Source organism: Helicoverpa zea, chromosome 29 (assembly GCF_022581195.2).
Source record: "Helicoverpa zea isolate HzStark_Cry1AcR chromosome 29, ilHelZeax1.1, whole genome shotgun sequence".
NCBI classification, from domain to species: Eukaryota; Metazoa; Arthropoda; class Insecta; order Lepidoptera; family Noctuidae; genus Helicoverpa; species Helicoverpa zea.
This window is the reverse complement of record NC_061480.1, coordinates 5,418,376-5,444,701: the sequence shown is the minus strand read 5'-3', so window position 1 is coordinate 5,444,701 and position 26,326 is coordinate 5,418,376. Positions and strand designations below refer to the sequence as shown.

At 37.1% G+C, this 26,326-nt stretch overlaps 1 protein-coding gene across 1 annotated transcript in view; it reads right to left on the bottom strand.

Moving 5' to 3' along the window:
- The window catches only part of LOC124644223 (1-phosphatidylinositol 4,5-bisphosphate phosphodiesterase epsilon-1-like), a 94,365-nt gene extending 68,287 nt beyond the window's left edge, over window positions 1-26,078 (bottom strand). Inside the window, 3 exon segments of the mRNA XM_047183474.1 lie at window positions 7,526-7,681; window positions 23,708-23,826; window positions 26,015-26,078. Of these exon segments, the coding sequence (XP_047039430.1) occupies window positions 7,526-7,681; window positions 23,708-23,826; window positions 26,015-26,078 (339 nt within the window).
- Window positions 26,079-26,326: the final 248 nt, after the last annotated feature.

Sequence of the window (26,326 nt, the reverse complement as noted above, 5' to 3'; positions counted from 1 at the left end):
GGTCGGCTTTCAGTCTAACCATATGCAATTGAGTATCAGTGTTTTACATGGAGCGACTGCGTATTTGACCAATTCAACCTCGTTACCGGGGAACCAATTTGAAAAGACTGATTGACGGACTTTCTAAATATCAAGAACCGATGGGACCCACAAATTTAACGAGCTTTTTCTGAGGAATTCGTCATAACAAGATGGTCACCCATCCACAGACCAACCGCACCAAGCTTTGCTTGACCCAATGATCGTGACCCTATATTCAATATTTAACCGTGACCTTTAACGACGTCAAAAATCATCAAATGACTCGCTCCCGCTGTGGGTTAGCAGCGGTGAGGGAGTTTCAGACCAAGGGCGGATCCAGCTTCGGCGCCAGGGGGGGGTCACACAGTCGTGATCAAGTCACAAAATTATTACTTATAAATATAAATTATAAAGCTAAACTTGCCGACATTTGGTTTTATATAAATAATATTAGGTATAGCGTATCCTTAATGTAATATAAAAACTAGACAGAGTAGAAATAGAAAAAGCGCGAGCGCAGCGAGCGCGAATTTTTTTTCGAAAGTTAAGGAAAGTGTTTTCATGTAGAAAATGGCCCTTGCAGAGTGAGCGCAATTTCTTGTATTTATATTATATACACGCGAAAAACAAAAAAGCGCGAGTGAAGCGAGCGCGAAAATTTTTATTCAGGTCAAGGACTAAGATTTAAAAAAGTGTTTTTATGTAGAAAACGGCCCGAGCCGAGCGAACGCAATTTCTTGTAACACAATTATAGTTGCTAAATGAAAAAAAGCGCGAGCAACGAGAGCGCGAAAATTTTTATTCAGTTCGAGGACTAAAAGTAGATGAAAGCGCTTTCTTGCTATGTAAAAAGCACCTACACAGCACAAATACAAGAAAGCGCGATCGAAGCAAGCGCGAGAATATTTTCAGGGGCCCGATTCTCCTAAGTTAATAATGTCAAAATCGAATAGAAATCTAATCGTAATATGATCGCAATAGCAGTTTTAACCATATCGGGCATTCTGGGCACCGATTCTCCTAATTTCACGTTCGACTCGAATCGACTGAGATCCAATCCCGACTCGATTACGATTGAAGCGTATGTGGCATTCCGCTATTTTTTCTTAGAAATAAACGTTTTCATCCTTTTCTGTCATTCAATAATGAATCATTTTGTCTGCAAATGATTTACGATTGCAAAATGATTGTACAGCAAACTACCGTATAGATAGACCAAAATCACCAAAATAGCAGACCAATCGCACACCAATCAAATGTCAATCGAATACGATTGGTCTTTTATTAGTAGCAGAATGCCCGGTATGGTTAAAACTGCTATTGCGATCATATTGCGATTCGATTTCTATTCGATTTTGACATTATTAACTTAGGAGAATCGGGCCCCTGGTCGAAGACTAAACTAAACTTTTGAAAAGTATTGTGTACGCAGAAAAGGGCGCATAATTTGTATGTTTTTTTGTTGCTGCAACATTTTCTCTGAAAATTTCAATAAATCGTCTTACTATAGGTAAGAGTTCATGAGATACAGCATGTAGACAACCCGGACAGCGGAAGAGGATTCTTAGTAACAGGGTCCCGTTTTTTCCCTTTTGGGTACGGATAAAGAATAGAGAGCGAGCGCTGCGAGCAGGAATTCTTCAGCAAAACTACTCTACCTCTGTCAATCTAAATACCTATTCACTCGGAATAAAAAAATTCTTATACTTACCTACATTTAGTATAAGTAGGTACCTAATGGAACAAAAACATAAAACATCGTGTTTAACTATTTCAATTAGTGGTCCACCTAGGTCCTGGACCTGGTCCAGGGGGGGGTCATGACCTTGTGACCTACCCCCTGGATCCGCGCTTGTGTCAGACTCTTACTGACTAAAAACCGTCGTGTTCCGTCGTAGGCCTTTTGCGTACCAGAGCCGCGATAACTCGCGCAAACAACCCGCAGATATTTAACCGTGACCTCTAAACCTATGTATCTAAAACAAAATAATTTACCGAAAACAGCCCATGATCCTTATTTTAACAATTAAACAGTACCTCTTTTACAGCGGGTATTTCGCAGTGAAACCTGGTACGTTTAAATTATGTAGAGAGGGATGATAATCAGTATTGAAACACGGGACCGGAATAAGCCTACCCTTGGTGTAGGGTGACCATGATATGGCAATTTTTTGGGAGTGCCCTTTTTTCTAAGTACATTTTTTGCACGCCAGTCATGGTCAAACAAGTTGAAATCTTTATAAGTAGGTTTATTTTTATCGGATAAATGGAATAAAAAATAAGTCTAAACATTATGAAGCTGAAGAATTTTCAACCAAATTAAAAAAGAAGGTTCTCATTTTGACCTATTGGGAAGTGCAGTTGTTCGCACCGCAGTGTGTTGTGCGGCACTAGGCTGAATCGATTTTCATTTTGTTTGTTTGACCGCGCTAATTACAAGAATAACTGCCTCAATTTGAAAAACTTTTTCTGTATTGAGGAAGGCTATAGACTCATTTTTATCCAGTTACGGGAAGTAGTCCCCACGGGCCATTGGTAGAACCACGATGAACAGCGAGTTCATAAATTATTCACGTAATTCCTATAAAATCCCAAAACAAATTCTACTTATCTTCGATACAAAAACATTAAACTTATCCCGTATTAAACCTGATACTCCAAAAAGTTAAACGCCCTTAACCTTGACCTTCAGATTATTTCTAGAAAATTCCGCGCTTATTTAAAACGTTTCTCGGATTATCGAGTACTTCAGAAAGATGAGAACTGTATTTATTTAAAAGTTTGCAATGAGATATTTTAAAACGGCTAAAAGAGAGAGCACTTTTTATCGATCTTTTCCTTTAAAAATACTAGAAAGTACCAGTGTTTTACATGGAGCGTCTTCAACAAAGTTACCTGGACCTAGTTACCGAGGGGTAGTATCGGGTTGATACCCCATGGTATGGTAGGTAAGACTGTCAGACTTTCTGGTTTTTGAATACCCACAACGATTACTCTTTTCTTCTTTCCTGTTGTTTTTTTTATAGTGTACAAAAATTCTTAAATAAAGATGTTCGAATGACAGCCGGGATCCACCAATTTAAAGTGTCTTCCAAAACACAGAGGAACTCGCCATGACGCCGTGAGATGGTCAGCTATTCACGGGCCTGTTGCTTAATATTAGGCAAAGTTTTGCTATTACAGGTCTTATAATAGATCGAGTAATGCGGCTGTTATTCATCCACGAGCTAGTATGGTTAGTGCATTCTATCAAACAAAAAAACATACATATTTACTTAATATAACTGTAGAATAATTTTGAAAAAAAAGACAGTCCCCAATTTGCTACAACAACATTGTCACCCCACACCATTTCAAGAGCAGTTTTACTTTATGAAAGAGAGACTATATGCGTAGTTAATATTAGCGCTAGGTATTTACATATTTTGTGATACTCCAGCGAATAGAATACCAGAGATTTTTGCCTTGTTTTAGTAAATTGTGTGACCTTTTTAAGCTGATGATAGACAACCACGAATTTAAGCCGAACCCGGTTTTTACTGTTTTTCAAATAAAGAGATAGATAGATAGATATACTCTTTATTATGTACACCAATTAAAAAACAACAACATAAAACTAACCTAAAGATTTTAAAGTCGGTGACACAATGGGCGGTCTTATCGCTAAAAGTGAACTCTTGCAGACAACCTTTAGATGGATTGAGATAAAAGGAAATAACTGTATTGCAGGTAGTTTTTGGTGTACTATGTCTATATAATATGAATACCTATAGGTTCTTATTTTGTCTGTATTATTACACTTTAAACTCAAACAAAACGTTTATTAAACTCATCATTTTCGTACGCCAAAACAAAAGACAGTCCTTAAAACGCCCACCCTTCACCACTTCCTATGTGTTATTGCTGGGAAGAAGAAGTGGCGCAACAAACTCCCCAGCAACACATGTCTGTCTGTAAGATTTGAAGAACTAGAGAGAACTCTTGTAAAACGTTTGTCGGATAATCGGATTACTACAAAAACTTAAACATCTGTTGAACACTTGTCTAAAAAACTGGCTGCAAAACGGACCTTATTGCACCGTAATAATTTCAATTTTTTTAGACAAGTGTTCAACAGATGTTTAAAAGTTTTTGTGGTACGACGGTAAGTGTCCACTGTACTTAGGTATATTGAAACGATAAAATAATTAACGACAATAAGTACATGTGAGTTAATTACTCAAAGTTACTATAAATAATGATGAGTAGACTGACTAGTGATGTGACCGTGTAAATATGTCATCTATCGATAAAATTGTCATCGTTATAAACTTTTTATCGATCTCTCTCCGGTGGTGTCGGATTGTCATCCCATCGGGCTATGAGAGTGAAGGAATAGTGACTGCACCTGTGCCAAGCAAATGTTTATGCACTATTATGTCCTGTGCAGCTGGCTGATCTACTTAGAGAGAATACCAGGTACCTTAGTTTTCCTACGATGGCTGATAAAATCGGTCTAGACTACATTATTATTATTACGTAACCAACCTCTGAAAGCCTAAATTATTTTAAAAACTGTTACTGAATTCTTAGAATTAACTTACTCGCTTCACTCATAAACCACCTACATACAAATCAATTAAATTCCTTCAAAGAAAATTCAATAAAAGTTGTGAACTCGCCATTGAAATTCCTACCTTAACTGAAAGAGAATTAAGTCTATTATTGAAGAACAAAAATATAAGTCACATTTGAACAATGGACGTCTCAATTGAATTTTAACTTGAAGTTTAAGTTAAATGCACGGAGTAAGGAAAGATGAGCGGAGATGCTATAATGCAGGTAGGTCAGGCCTTCTTCTAGGTCATATTCATGAAAAAACTATTAGTTATGATTGAAATAACAAGGCGTTCAGGTTCTTTGAGACAACTATCAACGATTTTTGGTCATCATTATCTCCCGAGCCTTTTCCCAACTATGTTGGGGTCGGCTTCCAGTCTCGCCGGATTCTGACTACCCGTAACGACTGGCAGGGATGTTCAATGACAGCCGGGACCTACAGTTTAACGTGCCATCCGAAACACAGTCATTGGTGTCCAAGATATACTTAGAAAGTACATACAAACTTAGAAAAGTTGCATTGATACTTGCCTGACCTGGAATCGAACCCTCGTATACTTGAAAGGTTGGTTCTTTACCCACTAGGCCACACGTGCTATTTTCTTAGGAGATTTTCCGTTATGGCACCTCCGCTAGTGATTATAGTCTCCGTGGTTGAATCCGATATAATTATGTTAAGTTAGTCCATTGTGTACTTTAACTTGTTATTCTTTGTAAAGTTATCGGCTTTATGTTATTATTGGACTTCGTATATTGGCTTTTTGAGCAATGTTTTGAAAGATTTTTTCTTATGGATATTTTCAGATTGTTCTTTTTGTGTGGTTTCACCTTCCATTTTACATTATTTTATTGCTATGTTACGTTTTTTTTCTAGTCTCATCTATCCTTGTAGAAAATTTCACCCAATTAGTTTCAGTCATTTTACCGTGGAAACCTGAACTCCGATTTCGGATAAGGTAGCGTTTATCTGGGTATTAACACCGCGGGGAAAAGTATGTACTCACAAACCTACCATTTTACCGATATTTACACTGATTGCCTTATCAACACAATAAATTAACCTCTGCCTACATTATAATGAGTGCCAAATATCCAGTCTTTATTGTGTGAAAGAAAAAATCTTCGAAAAAAATTAACAACTTTTTAACGAAAATACAAATTCATCGATAAATCATACACATATTAACCACATCACTATTACACTGGCGTGCCAGACGTCACGAGGGGCATGTTACACTTCAGGCCACGATAATTGACCCAGTAATTAGATTATTTTTCCGTCCATCCCCCCACTTAGGGAAATTCGGTTTTTTCATTAGTACGTGCAGTGTAATTTGCATCGATGGCTTGTTCGTTTAGTGAAAATGTATTTATTTTTGGTATAATTTTGGATATTTATTTTGATGTTAAATTTATGTTTAAGTATTAATATAAACGTTAAAGTTTGGATTTTTGATTCTGTGTCACGCAAAAGCTACTGAAATACTGAACGTTGCTTTTTGTGAACGTGACATTAGAATAACGTACTTACGCATAAGTAATTACTGTGGGGGGTGGGTGAATTTTTTTTCTTATAATATTGCCTTAGTAAAAAAATACTCGATCATTTATTTTAGCCTAGCCAAAATACCCTTTTACTATATCTATATGAGCTATTTATGACTCAAATCACGCGTAAAAACGAATCTTCCAAAAACCCAAGTTCAGAAAAACATGAACAATTTTTCTTAAGTCAACTGTTTTATTGAATTTTAACTTTGAATTTTCAAAGTTAACAGTTGCTTAAAAAAAACTCAGGTTTATGTTGTCAGTGAATTTTTGCCTAAGAACCATAGTAACGCTATATTCTTGGCGCCTGTTTAAGTGACTAATATTCTACCCTAGTTAGAAATATTGGCTAGTGGTTATCGCTTTAGGCAATGTAGCCTAGTTCTAGGAAAACTTAAGTTAGGCTAACTTAACATGACGTTATATGTTGTGTATGTTTCAAAGTTAATGTTTAATCTATATTAGTAAGTAGGTAAATTATAATAATACTAGCTTCTGCCAGAAGTTTTAACAGCTTCTCAAGGGAACTTTACAGACCCGGATAAAAGTAGGATCAATCCCTACTGAAAGAGCAGCGGCCGGCAGCGGCCGTAAATGCAAGTGATTGAGCGCGAGCGCAGCGGGCCGCGCGGCGGGCGCCGCGCTGGGCCGCGCCGCGCCGCGCTCTTACATTGTCCGTGCTCTTACGGCCGCTGCCGGCCGCTGCTCTTTCAGTGGGAATTGACCCGTAGTCTGTCAATGTACGTATGTTAATGTGATAACGAAGTCATATTATTCTTTTTCTTCTTTCGTGTCGATGACATGTCTAACAGTGAGACTACAGTTTGTCAGCCCAATATAGCCCACAGCGAGAGCACGGCCGGATGCGCTCATTAGGTCCTCCCGCGAGCAAGTTTCAGGGCACAGTGGGCATGCGATGAGGTGGGACATGGTCTGCACATATTATTGTCAAGTTTCATTGAGTTTTATTCAGTATTTTTGAGTGAAAGAGTCTCATGTTTGTATTAAGTATGGTTTGCTACATTTTCAAGCATAAACAGTCAAATGTATTTAAATGAAACTGGGCTTCTTTCTCACTATATGTGGGAAGTTTCCTCTGAAATCGCAGGCAGAAGCTAGTTAAAATATTAGTAAGGCTTCTAAAGACGCCAACAAAATCACCTCCTATTTTGAAATCGGTTAATGTAAATATACCTAGTGTTGTCTATATTCATATGGTACACTCAGCTGAATCCGGTTAGACTGGAAGCCAACCTCAACATAGTTGGGAAAAGGCTCGGAGGATGATGGGTGCTATATTCATATGGGTTTTGATACCCGAATTAAATGGATAAATAAGTTACAAAAACATACTTACAGCGTTAAACCTCCTAATCAGAGCTCTGACTGAACTCCTGGATGCGGTGTGAGTCGGAGGGGTTCTCCGTATCATGTGGCGCTCATTCACCGAGCCGAGGACACCTTCTCCGCCAAGGTCGAGGGTCACCTGCCGTAGGTAGTCGATTGGAGGCACCTGGGGATTAAAATATGGAGGTTAGAATTTTTACTAGTGAATGTATGTTGGTTATGCCAAGGCATACTAGCTTCTGCCAGCGGTTTCACCCGCATCCCGTGGGAACCCAGATAAAAAGTATAGCCTTCCTCGATAAAGGGACTATCTAACACTGAAAGAATTTTTCAAATCGGACCAGTAGTTCCTGAGATTAGCGCGTTCAAGCAAACAAACATATTTATCTCTTTAGTGCTTCGTTCTAGAAAACCAGAAAGAAATAAACACAGAAAATAATAAGAATTCTTTATTTGTCGTTCAATCTCTTGTTATCTTTCTTACTGTCTTAACTACGTCGATGTCTGTCTTTTGTCAAGTCCGTTGGTATTTAACAGAGCGAATGCCTATCTGATGTCCTCAACCCAGCTACCATGGCAACCCAATACCCCTTGGTTAAGGCTGGTTGTCCAACTTTGTAGCTTCGGTTAGATGGCTGTTAAAGATGTTCAAATGACAGCCTGCCGAAATGCTGAAATGAATCTAAAGAGCCTTTACAAACACGGAGGAACTCGCTATGATATTAATGGTCACCCATCTATGGATCAACCTTTGCTTAGCTTTTTATCAGATTATTACAATTTTCGCCAAATACCTTGGCAATTCAATAGGTAGCCATTTAGAATTGCAAAGTTATATTTCACGAATACTACTTGACCACGAGCACCTTAGCTCCTGACCTAATTCAAAACCAGCCCGTTGCCATGGCAACAAACTAGTAGATAAACAGACGATTTGTACGTTCGGAAACTTGTAGCCCAGTAGCCAGCGACTGCCAGACCCGCGTTATTTTCTAAAGGGTGACATTTTGTGTGTGCATCTACCTTGAGGGTTAGCAGCGGTGAGGGAGTGTCGAGACTCTTACTGACTAAAAACCGTCGTGTTCCGTCGTAGGCTTTTATGTACCAGGGCCGCGGTAACTCTTTCGAACAATCCCACAGCCCCGAACAATCTGCAGCCCTGTGCGCATCTACCTTACAGTGGGTTGGGGTAGACAACTACGAATTTTGAGTGACGGTGGCTTTGGAAAATATAAAATACTTTTTCTGATTCAACATTATTTTTTTGACAGACATATCCTCCTTTATATAAAAGACTAGCTTCTGCTCGCGGCTTCGCCCGCTTGGCGTGTTAATAAAAAGTAGCCTATGTGTTAATCCAGGGTATCACTTAGCTACATGCAACCAAATCGGTTATGCCGTTTTTGCATGAAAGAATAACAGACCACTTTTGAAGAGAAAAGATATATACAACACATTCATTGATGTTCTGTCTTTTCTCCAGTACGAAATCAACAATTGCTGTCATATGACTCTTTAATATAGTAAATCGTAGTAGTCTATCGTTTATACCCACTGTAAGGTAGATGCACACACAAAGTTACAGCCTTTACGAAATAACGTAAGTCTGGCAGTCTCTAGCTCTCGATCTATAACGTTCGGTAACTCGGAGAAAATTCTATGTAGGCCGTCTAAATATTTGTCGAAGAACGTCGAACGCTTTGAGAGTCATTGTGTAAGAAAATAGTCTATTGTTTTTGTGCTATTGAAATAAGGGTCGGTTCAGACAGACCGGCTCGGAGAAGAGAGCAAATTCTTAATACGTTGAAAATCGAGTACTTAGTATTTGTAGTAAGGTTTATTGTTTCATATGCACTGCTTTTGTCATTACGAATGCTCGAAGGCGCTCGGTGTGAAATAATAAGAGGAGCCGACCGGCTCCGATCGCGTACTTATTTCGGTCTTGCAAACGTTTGGCTCCGATTGCATGCTCTTTCAGCCGATCGGAGCCGATTCCGGTGTGTGTGAAAAGAAAAATGCGAGCCGGTCTGTCTGAACGGACACTAAGCAGTCGCTTCGAACTTGGTGATAGAATATTTAGGTCCGATTATAATGTGTATTTTTCTTTGGTATGTTTTGTCTATATACAGTATGTACTAATGAAATGGAAACATTTTTTTGTTGGTTTGTTCGTAAAATGATCAGAAATTACCGAACCGATTAGAAAACACATTTCACTTTTAACTTTTAGTAAGCTGCACTCTTCCCGAACATATGCTATATTTTATTCCGGTGCGTATTTTAATTATGCTGATATTTGAAAATCAAAGAATTTGTTTATTGCGATTTTTTTGAATATTTATAGTAAGTGTACGTAGTAGGTAATAAGTGAGTTGCATAGTATAAATGTATATTAATTTCATTATTAAGATTATGTAAAAAGTTATTTGTTTGTTTGAACGCGCTAATATCAGGAAACACTGGACCAATTCTTACACATTAGACCATAGCCTAAATATTGTGAAAGGCTACTTCTTCATCATCATCATCATCATCATCATCAGCCTATCGCAGTCCACTGCTGGACATAGGCCTCTCCAAGTGCACGCCACTGAGATCGCCACGCTACTTAGACCGGCGAAAAAAAAAGGCCCTCGGGATGCGAGTGGAGCTGTGGGAAACAGCTAGTATTCCATAATGTATTAAAAAGTATATCATATTAGTTATGGTTGATATACCTAACATGTTAGCTGTTACTGTTACAGCCTTTTTATCGTCCCACCGCTAGGCACAGGCCTCCTCTCACACGACACGGGGAAGGATAACATGCACTGAAATTGAATTTCAAAAATACTGAAACATTTGCACAAAATTGAAATCGAAACTAAATCACTCAAAAATCCAATCACGTAAGCAAACACTACTCTAGCGACTTCTACATACTTTTGAAATAGTAACGGACTTTTCGTAAAAGCGTATGTAGAGTAAAAAAATACAGTAAGTAAAAAAACATGTTTAAGCTAAACATGTTTTTTTTTTTGAGAAATTGAAGCCTTAAAAGTAGTTGCTCCGTATTTCCAAAACGACTTAACCAATTTAGATTCGTCAGATAGACTTAGATAGGGGCTTGTCAGATTAGATTCTAAAAATGGAAATATAGGCTACTTTTTTATAAACTAAATAATGTGTCAAGTTTCATCAAAATCCATTCAGTAGTTTTTGCGTGTCAAATAACCTTCCACCCAATAATTTTGTATTAGTGTCACTTAAAAGCGACTTTGATAATATCTACGTTTTTATGGAAATAAGACTGTCCCAATTGAGGTGAAATTTAATAAGGATATTGTCATAAAATAGAGCGTATTAAGTAGTTCTTATAGGACGCGGGTAAAACCTGCAGCAAAACCGAGTGTCCCATATTTTTTTTATAAAAAGTCATGTACCAACAAATCGTTCCAAGTTAATCTTGTAAACTAAACCTTATTTCTTATGCGATTGAGCAGAAAATCGATTGGCAATTGCCTGTAACCGAAAGAAGGAAATAGGGTTACCGTTCCTGAGTATAGGAAATCTTATTAGTGAAGCATTTGCGTGAAAATATGTTCACGACTTTTACCTGAAAGGTAAGGCAGAGTAAAAGCTTCGGTAGTTATTTTAAACTAGCCGTTTTCTCGCGGTTTTAGAATTCATTCAGATTTTACATATTTACTATACATATGAAAAAATATCCTAGTAAAACAAAAAAAGGCTGGCTATTACCTCGTACCAAGGATCAGCATGGCCATCCAACGAGGTAATGCTGCCAGCCTCTTGGGTACGCTCCCAGTCGACAGCGATGGGGATGAATTTTTTGACGCGCTTTAGTTATTGTGGTTTTTTTTCGTTTTACTATGATTGTTTTCATATGTATTGTAAATATGTAAATAAATAATATTATTAGGTACCTTCTCATTGAAAAAAAAAACGATTTTTTGACAACCAGTTTATCCAAGGGGTATCGTGTAGCCCACTGGGTTGAGGGGTCAGTTAGGCAGTCGTTCCATAAAATGCACCCGAAAATCAGCTGCTTTTAGAAAAATTGGAATCTAAATTCAAATTCATTTATTTATCCATCATCTGTGTAGCCTTTCACCAAATATGTTGGGTTTAGATTAGAAGCTAACCCCAACGTAGTCAAAAAAATACTAGACAGTTAAAAATACATAGATACACTCAAAAAACACAACCCTCCCTTTGGCACAGTCGGATAATATTCCATAAATAAGTAAACAATACACATACATTTTTTAAAACAGTTGTGACACTCCAATTTAGTACTCTGTGACATATTGACTAAAGCAACCGTTTTGCACACTCTGGTAATATATAACTCTGTGTCAATGTGAGGGGTGGCCTAAATAAATGGTGTGCATTTTGTACACAGGGTGCTCGTGGATTTATATACAGGCTGCTGTATTTTGGATGCAGGTGAATTTGTTTTGCTGGTAGTAGTAGTAAATGCTTTTTTTTTAATTGGAATAGTTAATAGCAAATTGTTTGAAGTTCCCTAAATTATGTAGTGCTTTGACTTGTTGCTTGTTTCTTTCTGTAGATACTAAGATTTCACGTTCAAGAGGGCACAATTTTTATGTTTGCAATTGTGATAAATGAACATCCATTTAGTACCTACTATTACTCGACATATCTTGATATACAGTAAAGCCTCCATGTAAATATATTTATCACTAAAACATACCAGGTACATAGGTTAATTTTTATGCGGGAGCGGGAAGAAGTTCCTTCGCAAAAATCGCTGGGAAAAGCTATCGTTCCAAATTACTTTGTTTTTTAACAAAAAACTGAAATAATCAAACAAACAAATAAAAATATTATTTCACTGCATAAATTCCACTCATTTATCAGCATCCACAATTTCAAATTCATAACAGCCTATATAACATACATGTACAGAACACCCTCTATAACAAACATGGCTGACATATTGACATACATTGACGGATCACTCATTATGTGTATTTGCGTTCATAAAACAAATACTGCAGTGGATAGCGGAATATTTTGTGTTAAATCATCATCTGCCTAGTCTTTTCCCAACTATGTTGGGGTCGGCTTCCAGTCTAATCGGATGCAGCTGAGTACCAGTGTGCCTAAGAAGCGACTGCCTATTTGATCTCCTCAACCTAGTTACCCGATACTCCTTGGTAAGACTGGTTGTTAAACTTTCGGGTTTCTGACTACCTGAAACGATTGCCAAAGATGTTCAAATGACAGCTGGGACCCGCTAATTTAAGGTGTCTTCCGAAACACAGAGGAACTCGTCATGATAAGATGGTGACCCATCCTCAGAACAGGCCGATCGTGCAAAGCGTTGCTAAACCTTAAGGCGCGGCTCCACCGCGGTGCACGGAGAGGCTACGCACGTGTATTAAGCTTCGCTTTGTAAGAAAATGTATGTGGTTGTGTCCACTGCAACCCACGGAGAGGCTACGCATGAATTGACGTCATTGATACACGCGTGGCTTGCTCGAATAGGCGGTTACATAGCTCAACGATGTCAGCGTGGGTCTACCCGTGCGCCGTGCCACGCTATACATAGTCGTGGGTTATATTCGTGTACTTCAGTGGAAACGTAGACCCACGTTGTCAAACAAATGAATACACGCAGCTAAAATGCGCCGCGTGTCCGTGCACAGCGTGCACTGCGGTGGAGCCGCGCCTTATAGTCGATCGACTCACGTGGCTGTAACTTAGCCACGAGCTCCTCTTTAGAAATCCAACACATTGCAGACAAAACAGTAGGCAAACTACCTTTTAACCCGATGCATGACGAAAAAAAATATTTAAAGAAAATCTGGATTCCAATCAAAGTTTTCAGTCGGTCTAATACCGGCTAAATACCTGATCTTTGTAATGTGCGTACTACCATTCGTCTTCATACTGATTTATGAACCCAAACAAACTATCGGCCGACTAAAAGCTTGTAGTGTGCTCTTAAGGTCTCTGCAGACAGCGGGCGCGGCGCGGCGGGACGGGACGGCGACGTGACACAATGTACTAGATCGTCGCGTCGCGTCGCGTCGAGCGGGACGGCTTCTGTGTGGCGTCGTCCGTAATATCTAGTACATTACAACTGCTCAGTGTCGCGTCGCCGTCCCGTCCCGCCGCGCCGCGCCCGCTGTGTACAGAGACCTTTATGGTATTCTACTCACATATAGGTAAACTCATAACCCCTCTATGGACAAACTTGGATAAATAAAACCGACATTTTATTTCTATCTAGGAATAGAATTAAAATACTTTGACCGAGTTACGGAGCCAATCCAAAATATCGATCTGTCGTATTTATAAGCACAAGCCAATGCTTATTATAACGTTGTCATTATTGTAGAATAAAACTAGCTGTGTTATGTGGGTTTGCTTGAGTTGTCAAGGAGTGTAGGATACTTCTGTCATGGTTATTTTGATTTAAAGTGTTATTATTGTTGTGGTTTCGAAGTATCTCTACAAGAAATAATGTTTTTGAACTGACTGTTCTGTGTCCCGAGAGATTTACTTGGATAAAAGTACCCTATAGCATTTTCTTTCTCAGGCTTTAGATAACCTGTTTACCAAATTGGATTTAAATAGGTTCAGTTTTTTAGGCGTGATAGTGCGACTGACAGATAGTCCTTTTCGCACTATATTAAGAGTTAGTAAGGATTGGGACTGATAATATGTTTAAGTGTGTTATTTTTGTAACCTGGATTGTCATATTATTTGCAATGCAGTTACTATTTTATGTGATTACTATATGACTGATATTGAAGCATTATTTACACCAAAATGTTTAGCAAGAACGGTTTTGGCATCAAAGTTGTGTAATGTATTTCATTTGTAGCACTTAGCACTTGTCTGAAGTACTTACGCATTGTTTTTAAAACCAGTATTATGAACGACTTCAAAAAAAGACAAATCGTCCGCTTTTTGTTGTTTTGTATTATTGAAGAGCCAAATAAACAATGTTTTATTTTCCTCATAACATAACCCTTTACATTTACATTTCTAACGGCCAGTTTCTTCATCAAAAGTTAAAGTTAAAGTAATGTCTATATAAAGTAAAAGTAACGGTCAAATACGTTTTTTCAAGGCTAAAGTGACAGCAAAACTAATAGAAAAATTGAATTTGACCGTTACTTTTACTTTAGACATTACTTTGACTTTTACTTTGGCTTTAACTTTTGATGAAGAAACTGGCTGTTAAACACAATAAATATTTCTCACCCCATTCTTTCCTTCAATTGAAATCATTGCACCAAAATAATAAAAACCCAATTCCAGTCATTAGAATTTCACAGCAGCGATAGAAAATTGAGGGAAGCCATTTTTGTTCTCTCGCCGTCAAAAGATTATTATGCCAATTTGAGACGACGATTTAGTCGTCCCTTTAAAGCTTTATTATTGGTTCTTGCTTCGTAACTTTTAGAAGTTTTTGGTCCCAACTCGGGTATATAGCTATCTATATATGTCGGGTGTGTCGTTCCTAATCGCATTAAATTAAATACGTTTATATGTCGATTAGCACAAAGAAAAAAAATAAAATACGCAAAAATAAAACAAAGCCAATAGAATAAAAATATGCGAGAATTAAAACACCATTCATGAGTCAGTCATTACAAATAACGGAAATTCTCCCTTGAAAACTGACAGCTGTCAACTGGTCAAAACATTCGATACTCCTAACTTATTCCTGCTAAACATTATGTTGTAAATTATGAAAACAAAAAAATGACAAACCACTGAATGAATTAGGTTATTTGTTTACAATTCGCCATAGAATATCTTATAGTATATTATGTGATAGGATTTAACGTGATAAGGTTTGAAACACTCGGTATATACTTACTTTACGAAGAAGAAAAAAAAGTTTGATTGTGCCCTAAAGGCTCCAAAACGACTAGACTAATTTGAAAAATTATTTCAATCCTTGGAAGATATATAGTATTCCTTGGAAGCTGGTGGCATAGCCTATATTTTATCTGGGTACGGGAAGGGAGTAACCACAGGAAACATTGTCATCATGCACTATTATCAAGATTGTTTTTAATCTTAATTCAAACAGAGTACCATAGATTGTCAACTTCGAATTTCATTAAAAACTGACCTTCATTATTGTTGTTTAGATATGTTTTACTGTTAAAAAGACTAAAAGCTGACCGATTTTAAATGAAAAGAAAGCAGATATCTGATAGCAGGTTTCTGATTGCTCGTGATAAAGCCTTGAAGTTACTCTTCTGCTTGCGGAGCATTTCTTCTAATTTACTGGCGTTACCTCGAGAGACAATCTTCTTGAATAATGATGTGGATGGGGTTCCAATCGGTTTGATATTTGGTTTATCTGGCTCTACCGATAACATGTTCGTTTGGTGTCGCTCATCCGCAGCTTCTTGATTGCGAGTATCAGATATATGAATTGATGAAGTGCTAGGCGACTTACCCCCCTTTTCCGCACTAGTAGGCGGCTTGTCATTTTGAATAGTATCCTGAGCTTCATTGTAGAGAATTCTTGCTTTGTAGTAGTATCTAAGTTGTAGTAGTAATAAGTATACATACACGTGTAATCCTATCAATATAACCCAAATTATTATTATAATAAAGTCAGTCTTAAATCATCATTCGGTCGTTTAACTCATCTCCTGGCATGCGCCTTACATGACGACCCTGCCCGAGAGATCCACGCGTCGAATATGACACTCTCCGTATATGGAGTGGAATATTTCTTCTAAGTACAATTAATGAACTGAATTAAGCTATGGCGTTCTATCTTGTGCTGCGCTACTGTGCATTCGTGTTCGTAATTTCCGAAAACTTGATTAAAAGTAAAATCTGTGAAGATGGGTGGTTCTCAAACTAAAGAGGAGACCATGATCGTGCAGACAGCACTGGGAAGTAACAAGGCAGCAGCTGAACAAGTGCATTATCAGCTCAGCACCAGTAACATTTTGCTGTGCATCATCGTGCTAGTACTCCTGCTGGGTTCCCTGTACTGCGTGTACCGGACGTACAGGCGCTGTCATATAAAGTGGATTACCACGGAGATAAATAGAAATACCTTGCGAAGGTCATTCTTTCGGCAACCACAACTTCCGGCAGCTGGTAATGAGGAAGAGGCGACTCAACCCAGGGCGTATTATAAAGTGTAACCGGTTAATCAGTGCCTAAAAGTGGTGTTTACGTGCGTATATTACCTATGTCCAAAAGTGCGGTGTTAAAAGTGCGTTAAAAGTGTCTATTAATCGGATGGTTATGACTTTCGTCTACGTCTTTATATTTTAAGTCATGTACCTATTCAGTTTAGTATGCTTAATCGTCATTTAATCTAGTAATAATTATTAATATAATACATGTCAGTTAAAATGTATCTTGTGCTATGTAAGTGATTATAATCGTTATGTACTACGTTTGGTGGTAAGTTATGAATATTTCTTTAGAACAGTTATATGAGAAATTGAAACAAGTTCGAGCATATTTAATTAAAATCGGACCAAGTAGACGTGAAGGTAGAATTTTAGAAACTAAGCTGAAAGAGGCAAATAATATATTACGTGAATATTCTAAATGGTTATTAGACTTTGAAAATAAAGTTACGGAAGGTACGATTAAATCTGATGATTTTCCATTGTATGAAAACTATCGTAAGAATTTTGATTTGTTATATCAGGAAATTAAAATATTGTGTCAACCTGTGGTAAAACCTCAAACGTCGAGCAATATGGATAGTTTCAATTTAAAAACCGCTCTGAGTTTACTACCTGTTATCTCAGATGATGAGACAAGCGTAAAACAATTGATAGACAATATCCGGTATTATGATTCTTTGTTAACCAAACCGGAATGCAAAAATAATTTAATTAAATTTATATTAAAGAGTAGATTGTCTCAATCTGCTAAATTACGCCTTAAAGATGATTATTCGAGTGTTGAGGCATTGATTAAAGACATGCAAACAGAGTTATTGCCAAAAAAGGCCGCTAATGCAATTCAAAATAAATTGCAAAAAACACGTCAAAATGATATGCCCATTTCTGACTATGGGAAGTTAATAACAGAGTTGTTTGTTGATCTCACGATATCGCAAGCCGACGGAAACACTGAATGCTATAACATCTTAAAACCTATAAATGAAAAACAAGCGATTAAACAGTTTTCCGACGGGTTACGAAATCGCCGAATCAGTACGATAATTTCCGCTCGAAATTACAGTTCCCTGAAAGATGCCATACAAGCTGCTCAAGATGAGGAGACTTCATCTTCAGCCGCAGGAGAGGTGATGGGTATGTCCAATAATTACTCTAGGCATTATCATAATAACTTTAGGTATCCACGAGGCAATGGACGTAATCGGCGAGCGTTTGCTCAACGAGGGCACTACTATGGAAACTCACAGCGATCGAGTTCATGGAGGCAGTCGAACTCGCGTGGCCAAGGATTCCGAGGACGTTATAATCGAGGTACGTTTCGTAATAATTATTATCGTGGAAATCGAGGGATAAACAGAAACACGGTTAATGTAGTTAATGAAGATTCGAAACCAATTTCAGATGAACCCCGACTTGACAAGTTTTTTCGAGAATAACCAAAGTCATTCAATTTTAGCCAATAGTAGTAGTAATTGTTTTATTCATTTATTGATTGCGTCATGCAATAAAACTTATTCATTCTTAGTTGATTCGGGCGCTTCATTATCAGCCGTAACTTATAAACATGCGATCGAATTCAGCATTCCAATACATAACGAGAATGTAATTATAAACGGATTAGGTGGCGAAGTGCAAACCATTGGATATGTTTATGTTCCATTAACCATTAATGGACATGTTTTTGACCACAAGTTTTTTGTTTTCAATTCGTTACCAGTTTCGTCGAATGGAATTCTAGGTAGAGACTTCTTGAACAGATTTGGAGCGTGTTTAGACTTCAAGCATAATGTTTTATCTTTAAACTTAGGGTTGAACGAAACAATTTATTTGCCTTTGACTAACAACAATAACATTAATGTTTTAGAAATTCCGCCGCGTTGCGAATCCATACATTACATTCAAACTGAATTTCAATCCGATTGCATAATTTGCTCACAAGAATTACAAGATGGTGTTTATTTAGCCAGCTCGGTAGCGACTCCTAAAAATGGAAAGATACCTATAAAGATTTTGAATGTGACTGAACAATCTGTAACATTGTCAGGAGTGCAACCTACTATTTACGATCTTAACGATTATAATATTTGCAGTTTTGAGAAAAATGAGAAAAATGCTGACCGAGTAAAAAGATTATTTTCCTTATTGAAATTAAATGATTTAAATGACTTAGAATTTCAGAGTATTCAGAACATTTGTGCAAAATATGCAGATATTTTTTATTTAGAAGGCGATAGATTGACAGCCACTGATATTTACACCCACAATATTTTTTTGAAACCAAATGTTAGCCCAGTATTTTCTAAACCTTATAGGTTACCAGTTAGTCAGAAAGAAGAGATAAATCGGCAAATTAGTAAATTATTGAAGGATGGTATTATAGAACCTAGTAAAAGTGACTGGTCTAGCCCAATACTATTGGTGCCTAAAAAGTCTGATGGATCGGGAAATAAAAAATGGCGACTTGTTGTCGATTATCGGAAACTGAACAACTGTATTGAGGATGACAAGTATCCTCTACCCGATATAACCGAAATTTTAGAATCCTTGTCTGGAAGTGTATATTTCACGCATCTAGATTTATATCAAGGATATTATAACGTTAATTTGGATAAAAATTGTCGAAAATTCACTGCTTTCAATTCTGGTCAGTATCAGATGACGAGAATGCCCATGGGATTGAAAACCAGTCCCAGTTCATTCTCGCGAATGATGAATTTGGCGATGTCAGGACTTAATAATGAAAAGTGTCTAATTTATCTTGATGATTTAATTATTTTTGGGAGGACATTAGAACATCATAATAAAAACTTACAGGATGTTTTTGAAAGACTCAGATCCGTTAATTTAAAATTAAATCCTTCAAAATGTACTTTTCTTAAAAAACAGATATTATATTTGGGACATTACATATCTAACGAAGGGATATTACCAGATCCCGATAAAGTAAATGCAGTAAAAAATTATCCTTGTCCGAAAAATGCCGATGAAGTTAAAAGGTTCGTGGCATTCTTAAATTACTACAGAAAATTTATACCTAAGTTTGCTGAAATTGCACAACCATTGAATCAACTTTGTAGAAAAAACACTGATTTTGTTTGGGATGAAACATGCCAAAAATCTTTTGAAACACTAAAAACCTGTATCATGTCACCTCCAGTTTTAGATTATCCAGATTTTTCAAAAGAAAATTATTTTATTTTGCAAACCGATGCATCTAATAAAGCTATTGGAGCAGTTTTATCCAATAAAAATGGCAGACCTGTAGCTTTTACTAGCAGAACCCTGAATAAGGCCGAATCAAACTATCCGGTTATAGAAAAAGAGTTGTTAGCGATAGTTTGGGCTGTCAAACATTTTAGAGCTTACTTGTACGGTCAATACTTTAAGATCAGAACTGATCATAAGCCGCTAGTCTACTTATTTGGCATGAAAGATCCATCGAGCAGGCTTATGAAGTTTCGTTTGCTATTAGAGGAATACAATTTTGACGTAGAATATGTAAAAGGTTCAGATAACGCAGCTGCAGATGCATTGTCTAGAATCTGTTTGAGTTCGAAAGAATTAAAAGAATTGAATGAGAACATTGTAAATGTCATGACACGGGCTCAATCGCGAAAAATAAATAAACCTGATTCTTCTTCGTTGGACATGGTACATACTGATTTAAGGTCTGATCAGCCTAAGGTCATAAGTAATCATGTAAAACCGGCAGAATCAGTAGAATTACGTATGATTAATAAAGAAGAATTAAATAAATTGAGGAAATTAAAAGTCATTAGTAAAGAAAATAAAACTTTCTGTTATGTCGACAAGAAAAAGATTATTTATATTAAATACCTAACCTCTGACTCACGAATGACGCGACGCGAGTTTGTGAGAGAGTTAGATGATTTTTGTAAAATAATAAATGTAAATGAAATAAGTATAATTAAAAAGGAAGATAATAAGCAATTTATTAAAAAACTAGTCGAAGAAATAAAATCTATGAAAGATAGGACCGGTCCACCTATACATATAATAAATAATGTAAAGACAATTTATAATGAAGATGATAGAAAAGTTATATTAAACGACTTCCATCTCCTACCTAGCAGTGGCCATGCAGGTATGAGAAGGATGGTCAATAACATTAAAAGGTACTATTATTGGCCAGGGTTAGATAACGATGTTAAGAACTTTGTTAGGCGTTGTGACAAATGCCAGCGTCAAAAATATTCGTTACCCGTAAAAGAGCCATTAACAATAACAACGACAGCTAACACATCTTTTGAAAAGATATATTTAGATCTAGTGGGTCCATTTGAGGTTGATAACGATAATTATTCTTATGCTTTAACTGTACAATGCGAACTAACTAAATATATAGAAGCGTATCCCTTAATTTCTAAAAAAGCTAATGAGGTAGCTAAAAGTTTTGTGACTAACTTTATTCTTAGGTATGGAGTACCGAAAGTAATAACTACAGACAGAGGGAAAGAGTTCATCGCATCTACATTTCAAGAGGTATGTAAATTACTTAAAATCAATCAGTTAAACTCGACTGCGTACCACCACCAGTCATTAGGAGCGTTAGAAGTGTCACATAAAAATTTAAATGCTTTTCTTCGCATTCAAATTGATAGTCACCCTGAGACTTGGAGCAGTTGGTTACCTTTTTGGTCGTTTGCATATAACACGACAGTGCATACAGAGACAAAATTTACTCCGTATGAACTTGTTTTTGGTAAAAAATGCTCACTACCAAGTAATTTGACTCTTGATTTAGAACCACTGTACAACTACGATCACTACCCATGTGAGCTCAAATACAGGTTGCAACTATCACATAAAGAGGCGAGGAATAATTTAATAAAGTCTAAAGAAAAGAGAAAAATTGCATGTGATAAATATACTAAGCCAATAAACTATAATAAAGATGATTTAGTACTCTTGAAAAATGAGACAGGAAATAAATTAAGTGATTTGTACTCTGGTCCATATAAAGTAGTCAAAGATATGCCACCAAATGTAGAAATAATCAAAAATGGTAATAATGAATTAGTGCATAAAAATCGCACAAAATTATATGTCCAATAACATATAATTCAAATGTAATACCTACTTGCTGTTTTGTCTAAGTACAGTTTACTGTTAATGTTTTATTTTATGTTCTATCTTATTCATGTTAATCAATCTTTATAAGAAATGTAATCTTATGTAAACATAACATTGTGTACTTTATATTTAAAAAAAAACTTATTATACTTATATTGTACTGTTTAAATGTCAAAAAAAAAAAAAATACTCCTATATTGTCATATTTTTTTTTTCTTTCGGATGGAAGGTGTAGTAGTATCTAAGTTGTAGTAGTAATAAGTATACATACACGTGTAATCCTATCAATATAACCCAAATTATTATTATAATAAAGTCAGTCTTAAATCATCATTCGGTCGTTTAACTCATCTCCTGGCATGGCATCGTACATGTTCTCTGAAAAGTAGGCATACCCACGTTCTTCAAATTCATACAGTTTAGCATGATTCTCTTGAAACTCCCTCCAGTATGAATCCAGGATTTGCAAACGTTTTTGGATGTTGGCCGGAGTTTTGCGATCCGCAGAATCCTTCTTGAAATTCCGCCGTAGCTGCTCCATGGCTTGAATGATCTGATCTTGATTGGCCAAAATGTTTTCCATGGTGGCGCTCATGATTGTCGTTGTATGATAGATTTGCTTATGCTTTCAACGGTTTGCTGTATTGTCCTCTCCGCGATTCGTCCTCACGGAAAGAGGGTTGTTGCAGCAGACGGATGTTACTCTGTCCACAAGTCGTAGTCGCAGGAGCTGTACTTCCGCGCCGACAGCTTATTCACACAGTTACTAACGCGAAAGAGTCCCGCATATACGGATGCTCGAAGGACCAAAAAGATGTAGGGTCTTTACACCTTTTATTGTTGATAGGTTGATTAATACGCAAAGAATACGTAAAAATAGAATTTAATTGAATGATAATGAGTGCACGCGATTTGAGTGATAATTGTGTACTAAAGTATAGAGCGCGCGTAGCTAGTAAAGTGCTGACACGATGATGTCAATTTTGTCGTGCTTGCACTGTACAAGTATGTAGAAAAATGCTCTCACATTCCAATGGATTTATTGAAAAAAGTAGCTCTTTTTTTCCCTTCGTTCTTTTAATTAAAACTAACAAATATAATTACGAGGAGCATAATAGACGCCATATTGGATTCCTGTGGCATTCATTCAAATCCCAGTGGAAACCATGAAACACGGAAAACAAAATGACTATCGGAGGTGCCATAACGGAAAATCTCCTAAGAAACGACGACCTTGAGGGCGCAATGGTCACCTTGCCGGACTGCCGAACCTGAGGCCTTGGGTTCGATTCCCGGTTCGGTTGACATGTGAGTGATGAGCATGTTTGTTGGCCGTGGTCTGGGTGTTGTAATATGTATTTATAAAATTGTATATATGTAGCTATATGTACACAAGTTAATTAATAACTTAGCATGGGGCTAACTGACTGTGTGTGAAAACGTGTCCCGACAAAAAAAAAGCTTATTATTCTCAAAATAAGATCACCAATCATGCAATCAAGATCAATCTTTGACAAATTACAGAATACAGAAGGTATCAAAGAGCAGAAAGCCTGTACATAAACTCGAAAAACATAACCCTCTTAGCGCAGTCGAGTAAAAAGTAAACTTATATATTTTCTCCTCTTCTTTCTCCTGCCCTGTTCCCAATTTTATTTGGGGTCGGCGCAATATGTCATCCTCTTCCATTTTCCCTGTCACTCGGTCATACTGACACTCACTCCCTTCCTATTCATGTCATCTTTCATCTCGTATATTTTCTATTGAGTTGTGTTTAAAATCATCTGCCTAGCCCAACCTAACCAGATGCAGCAGAGTTTTACAAGGAGCGACTGCCTAATTGACCCCCTCAATCAAGTTACCCTGGCAACCCAATACCTCTTGGTAAGACTGGTTGTCAGACTTTACTATGGTCAAAAAATAATGATAAAAATATAACTTACTTGATAAAACAGTTGGTATTCAGTGTCAGTTAACCTGAGAGCCACTTCCTCAGGAAACCGGAGAATATTCTTCAGAGACGCCAATTCTTCGTCATTTGTCTCCTCTGGTGCTGAAGATCCTGGAAGAGAAGGTGGTTTTAGCTGATGATGGAAAAACTGGTCTATTGGTTAAGCACCAAGGTTCAAGTCTAAGTATGTGGGTTCGATTCCATGTCAGACAAGTACCAATGCGACTTATTTAAGTTGTATGTACTTTCTTAGTATATCTCGAACATTAGTGAGTGAGAGTTTGTTTGTTTGTATTAACGCTTTTATCTCAGGAACCAATTAGAAAAATCTCTCAGTGTTAAATAGCTCATTTATTGAGAAAGATTACTATTTATGTAGGAATGGGAAGTTGTTCCCTTGGGATCTCGGAGAACAGTCATTCATCTATAATATACCTAAAAATCAAACTATCTAACAATAACAAAAATAAACTTACGATAAATGTCAAGCCCTTTCTAAGAAGTCGATAACAAAATACGTAGGCTATGTGATACGAAAAAAACTTATTCAATAAAAGGTAAAGTGTATACTGTAATGCCTCAGCATTACTCTGAAAAGGGATTGTAAGGGCGGCCCTATATAGCCGGAATAGCTTTCTAAGCGGTTTCACCCGCAACTACTATGCGTAACTAAAGTAATAATGGTCATTAAATAAAAAATATAATTTATTTCTTATAAGTTCTTATAAGATGAAAAAAAAATATTACTTATAACATTTTTTGTTTAACACGCTAACACTGAAAGTTTTTTATCGAATTCCCATAAGAAAGAGGTTCTCAATTAGACCGCAAGAATTTATGAAGACACAACACAATAGTGTCAGTTGAAAATATGTATCTACATACTGATTAACTACTTACATACTGCCTCGTTGGTCTAGTTGTCGCAAGTGTGGCTGCTGAGCACGAGGTCTCGGGTTCGATTCCCGAGTCGGGCCGAAATCGCTTTGTGGGTTTTAGAAGACTTTCACAAAGCAGCCCGAAGCCTGGAAGTTGGTGATTGATTCACCCGTGCATCGGAGAGCACGTAAATGTCGGTCCTGCGCCTGATCTCTTTCCGGTCGTGTCGGATTCCCGTCCCATCGGGCTATGGGAGTGAAGGAATAGGGAGTGCACCTGTGTCTGCGCAAATGCTTGTGCACTATAATATGTCCTGCGCAGTTGGCTAATCTCCTTACATGAGAACAGCCGCCGTAGCCGATAATCGGCTAGGAGGACATCATCATCATCATCATCATCAACTACTTACATGCCCAATATTTACTTCAAAATATGTTTTATGTGTCACGCAATACGGCCCTTAGCATTATGCTGTACCACCTTATGCGAGACAAAGTCCAAACACTGATTTTGGCCAAAGCCGTTTCGTTTCTTTCAGTAGGTATACCCAGATAAGTTTACAAAAGTCTAAGTAACTCGAAGGTCCGAATCTAGCTTTGTACCCGATCGATGCCTCAAAAGTATTTGGGTCAAAACTAGCTAAAAGAGTAGGTTCCGACTTACACTGGGAAAAGTTATAAATATTCAAAGATGCGGGAAATTGTAGGAGTTTTTTGAGCTTGGAGATTATGGTTTTGTTTCTAGTTTGATTTTCAAAAAAGAGGAGTTCCAATTTGACTTCACTAAATTAGACCTACCTATAATTTGACATGGTTCTAGAGTTTGGGTAAAATGCGACTAAGACTTCGCTGCCTTTGGCCAAAGGGGACCCTATTACTATGACTATCTGCTTTTCAATAAGTTGTATCTCACGAACCGTGTTATATAGACTATTGAAATTGAATTTTCCCAGATGATTTATTTCTATTGCCACTATACCAACAAATATTGAAAACCAGAGTACAATAAATATTATATGGGGATCTCTTGCAATGGATGTGATTTTTAGATTTATAGATAATTTCACGAAACCCTTGGAGTCTCGTTCCAGCCCGCACTAGGTAATTTTTATGATTTTTTTCGTGGTGTGAAATTCGATTTTGGGGGTTACAATAATGGAATCTCTTTTAGATACTTAACAATATCTTTATATGTCGTATGAAGTATACTTATTTTATAGAGTACTTTTTACAATAAAATATCATTGACTTCGATAATATACCTACCTACCTACAACCTTCTCCTAACTCTAACAAATACTTCTGTCAAACCGCATCAAAATAGGTTCAGCCAAACGTGATATAATTGTGCACAAACATACATGCATATAGATCAAACTGAGAGCCTCTTTTTGTTGAAGTCGGTTAAAAATATGGCTCACCTTCATCATCAAAACCCTGGCCAGTCGCGGAGCCACTAGGCTTAGGTTTAGATCCGTCTCGCATCTCACTCGCACTTATCACAAAATAATATTTATATCCCACTCTAGCACTTCACATTACAGCGTTCGTGGCGACATCTATCGGAGTTTCATGATTCTTGTAATAGCGCCATCTTTTGGTAGGTTAGATACAACTTTTTGTCCACTGTCATTTTTGTTGTTTTTTTTTTTATCTGGAACAATAGAAAAATAAGAATTAATAAATAGATCAAGATACACAAAAGTAAATAAAAGATGACGGAAACATATTAT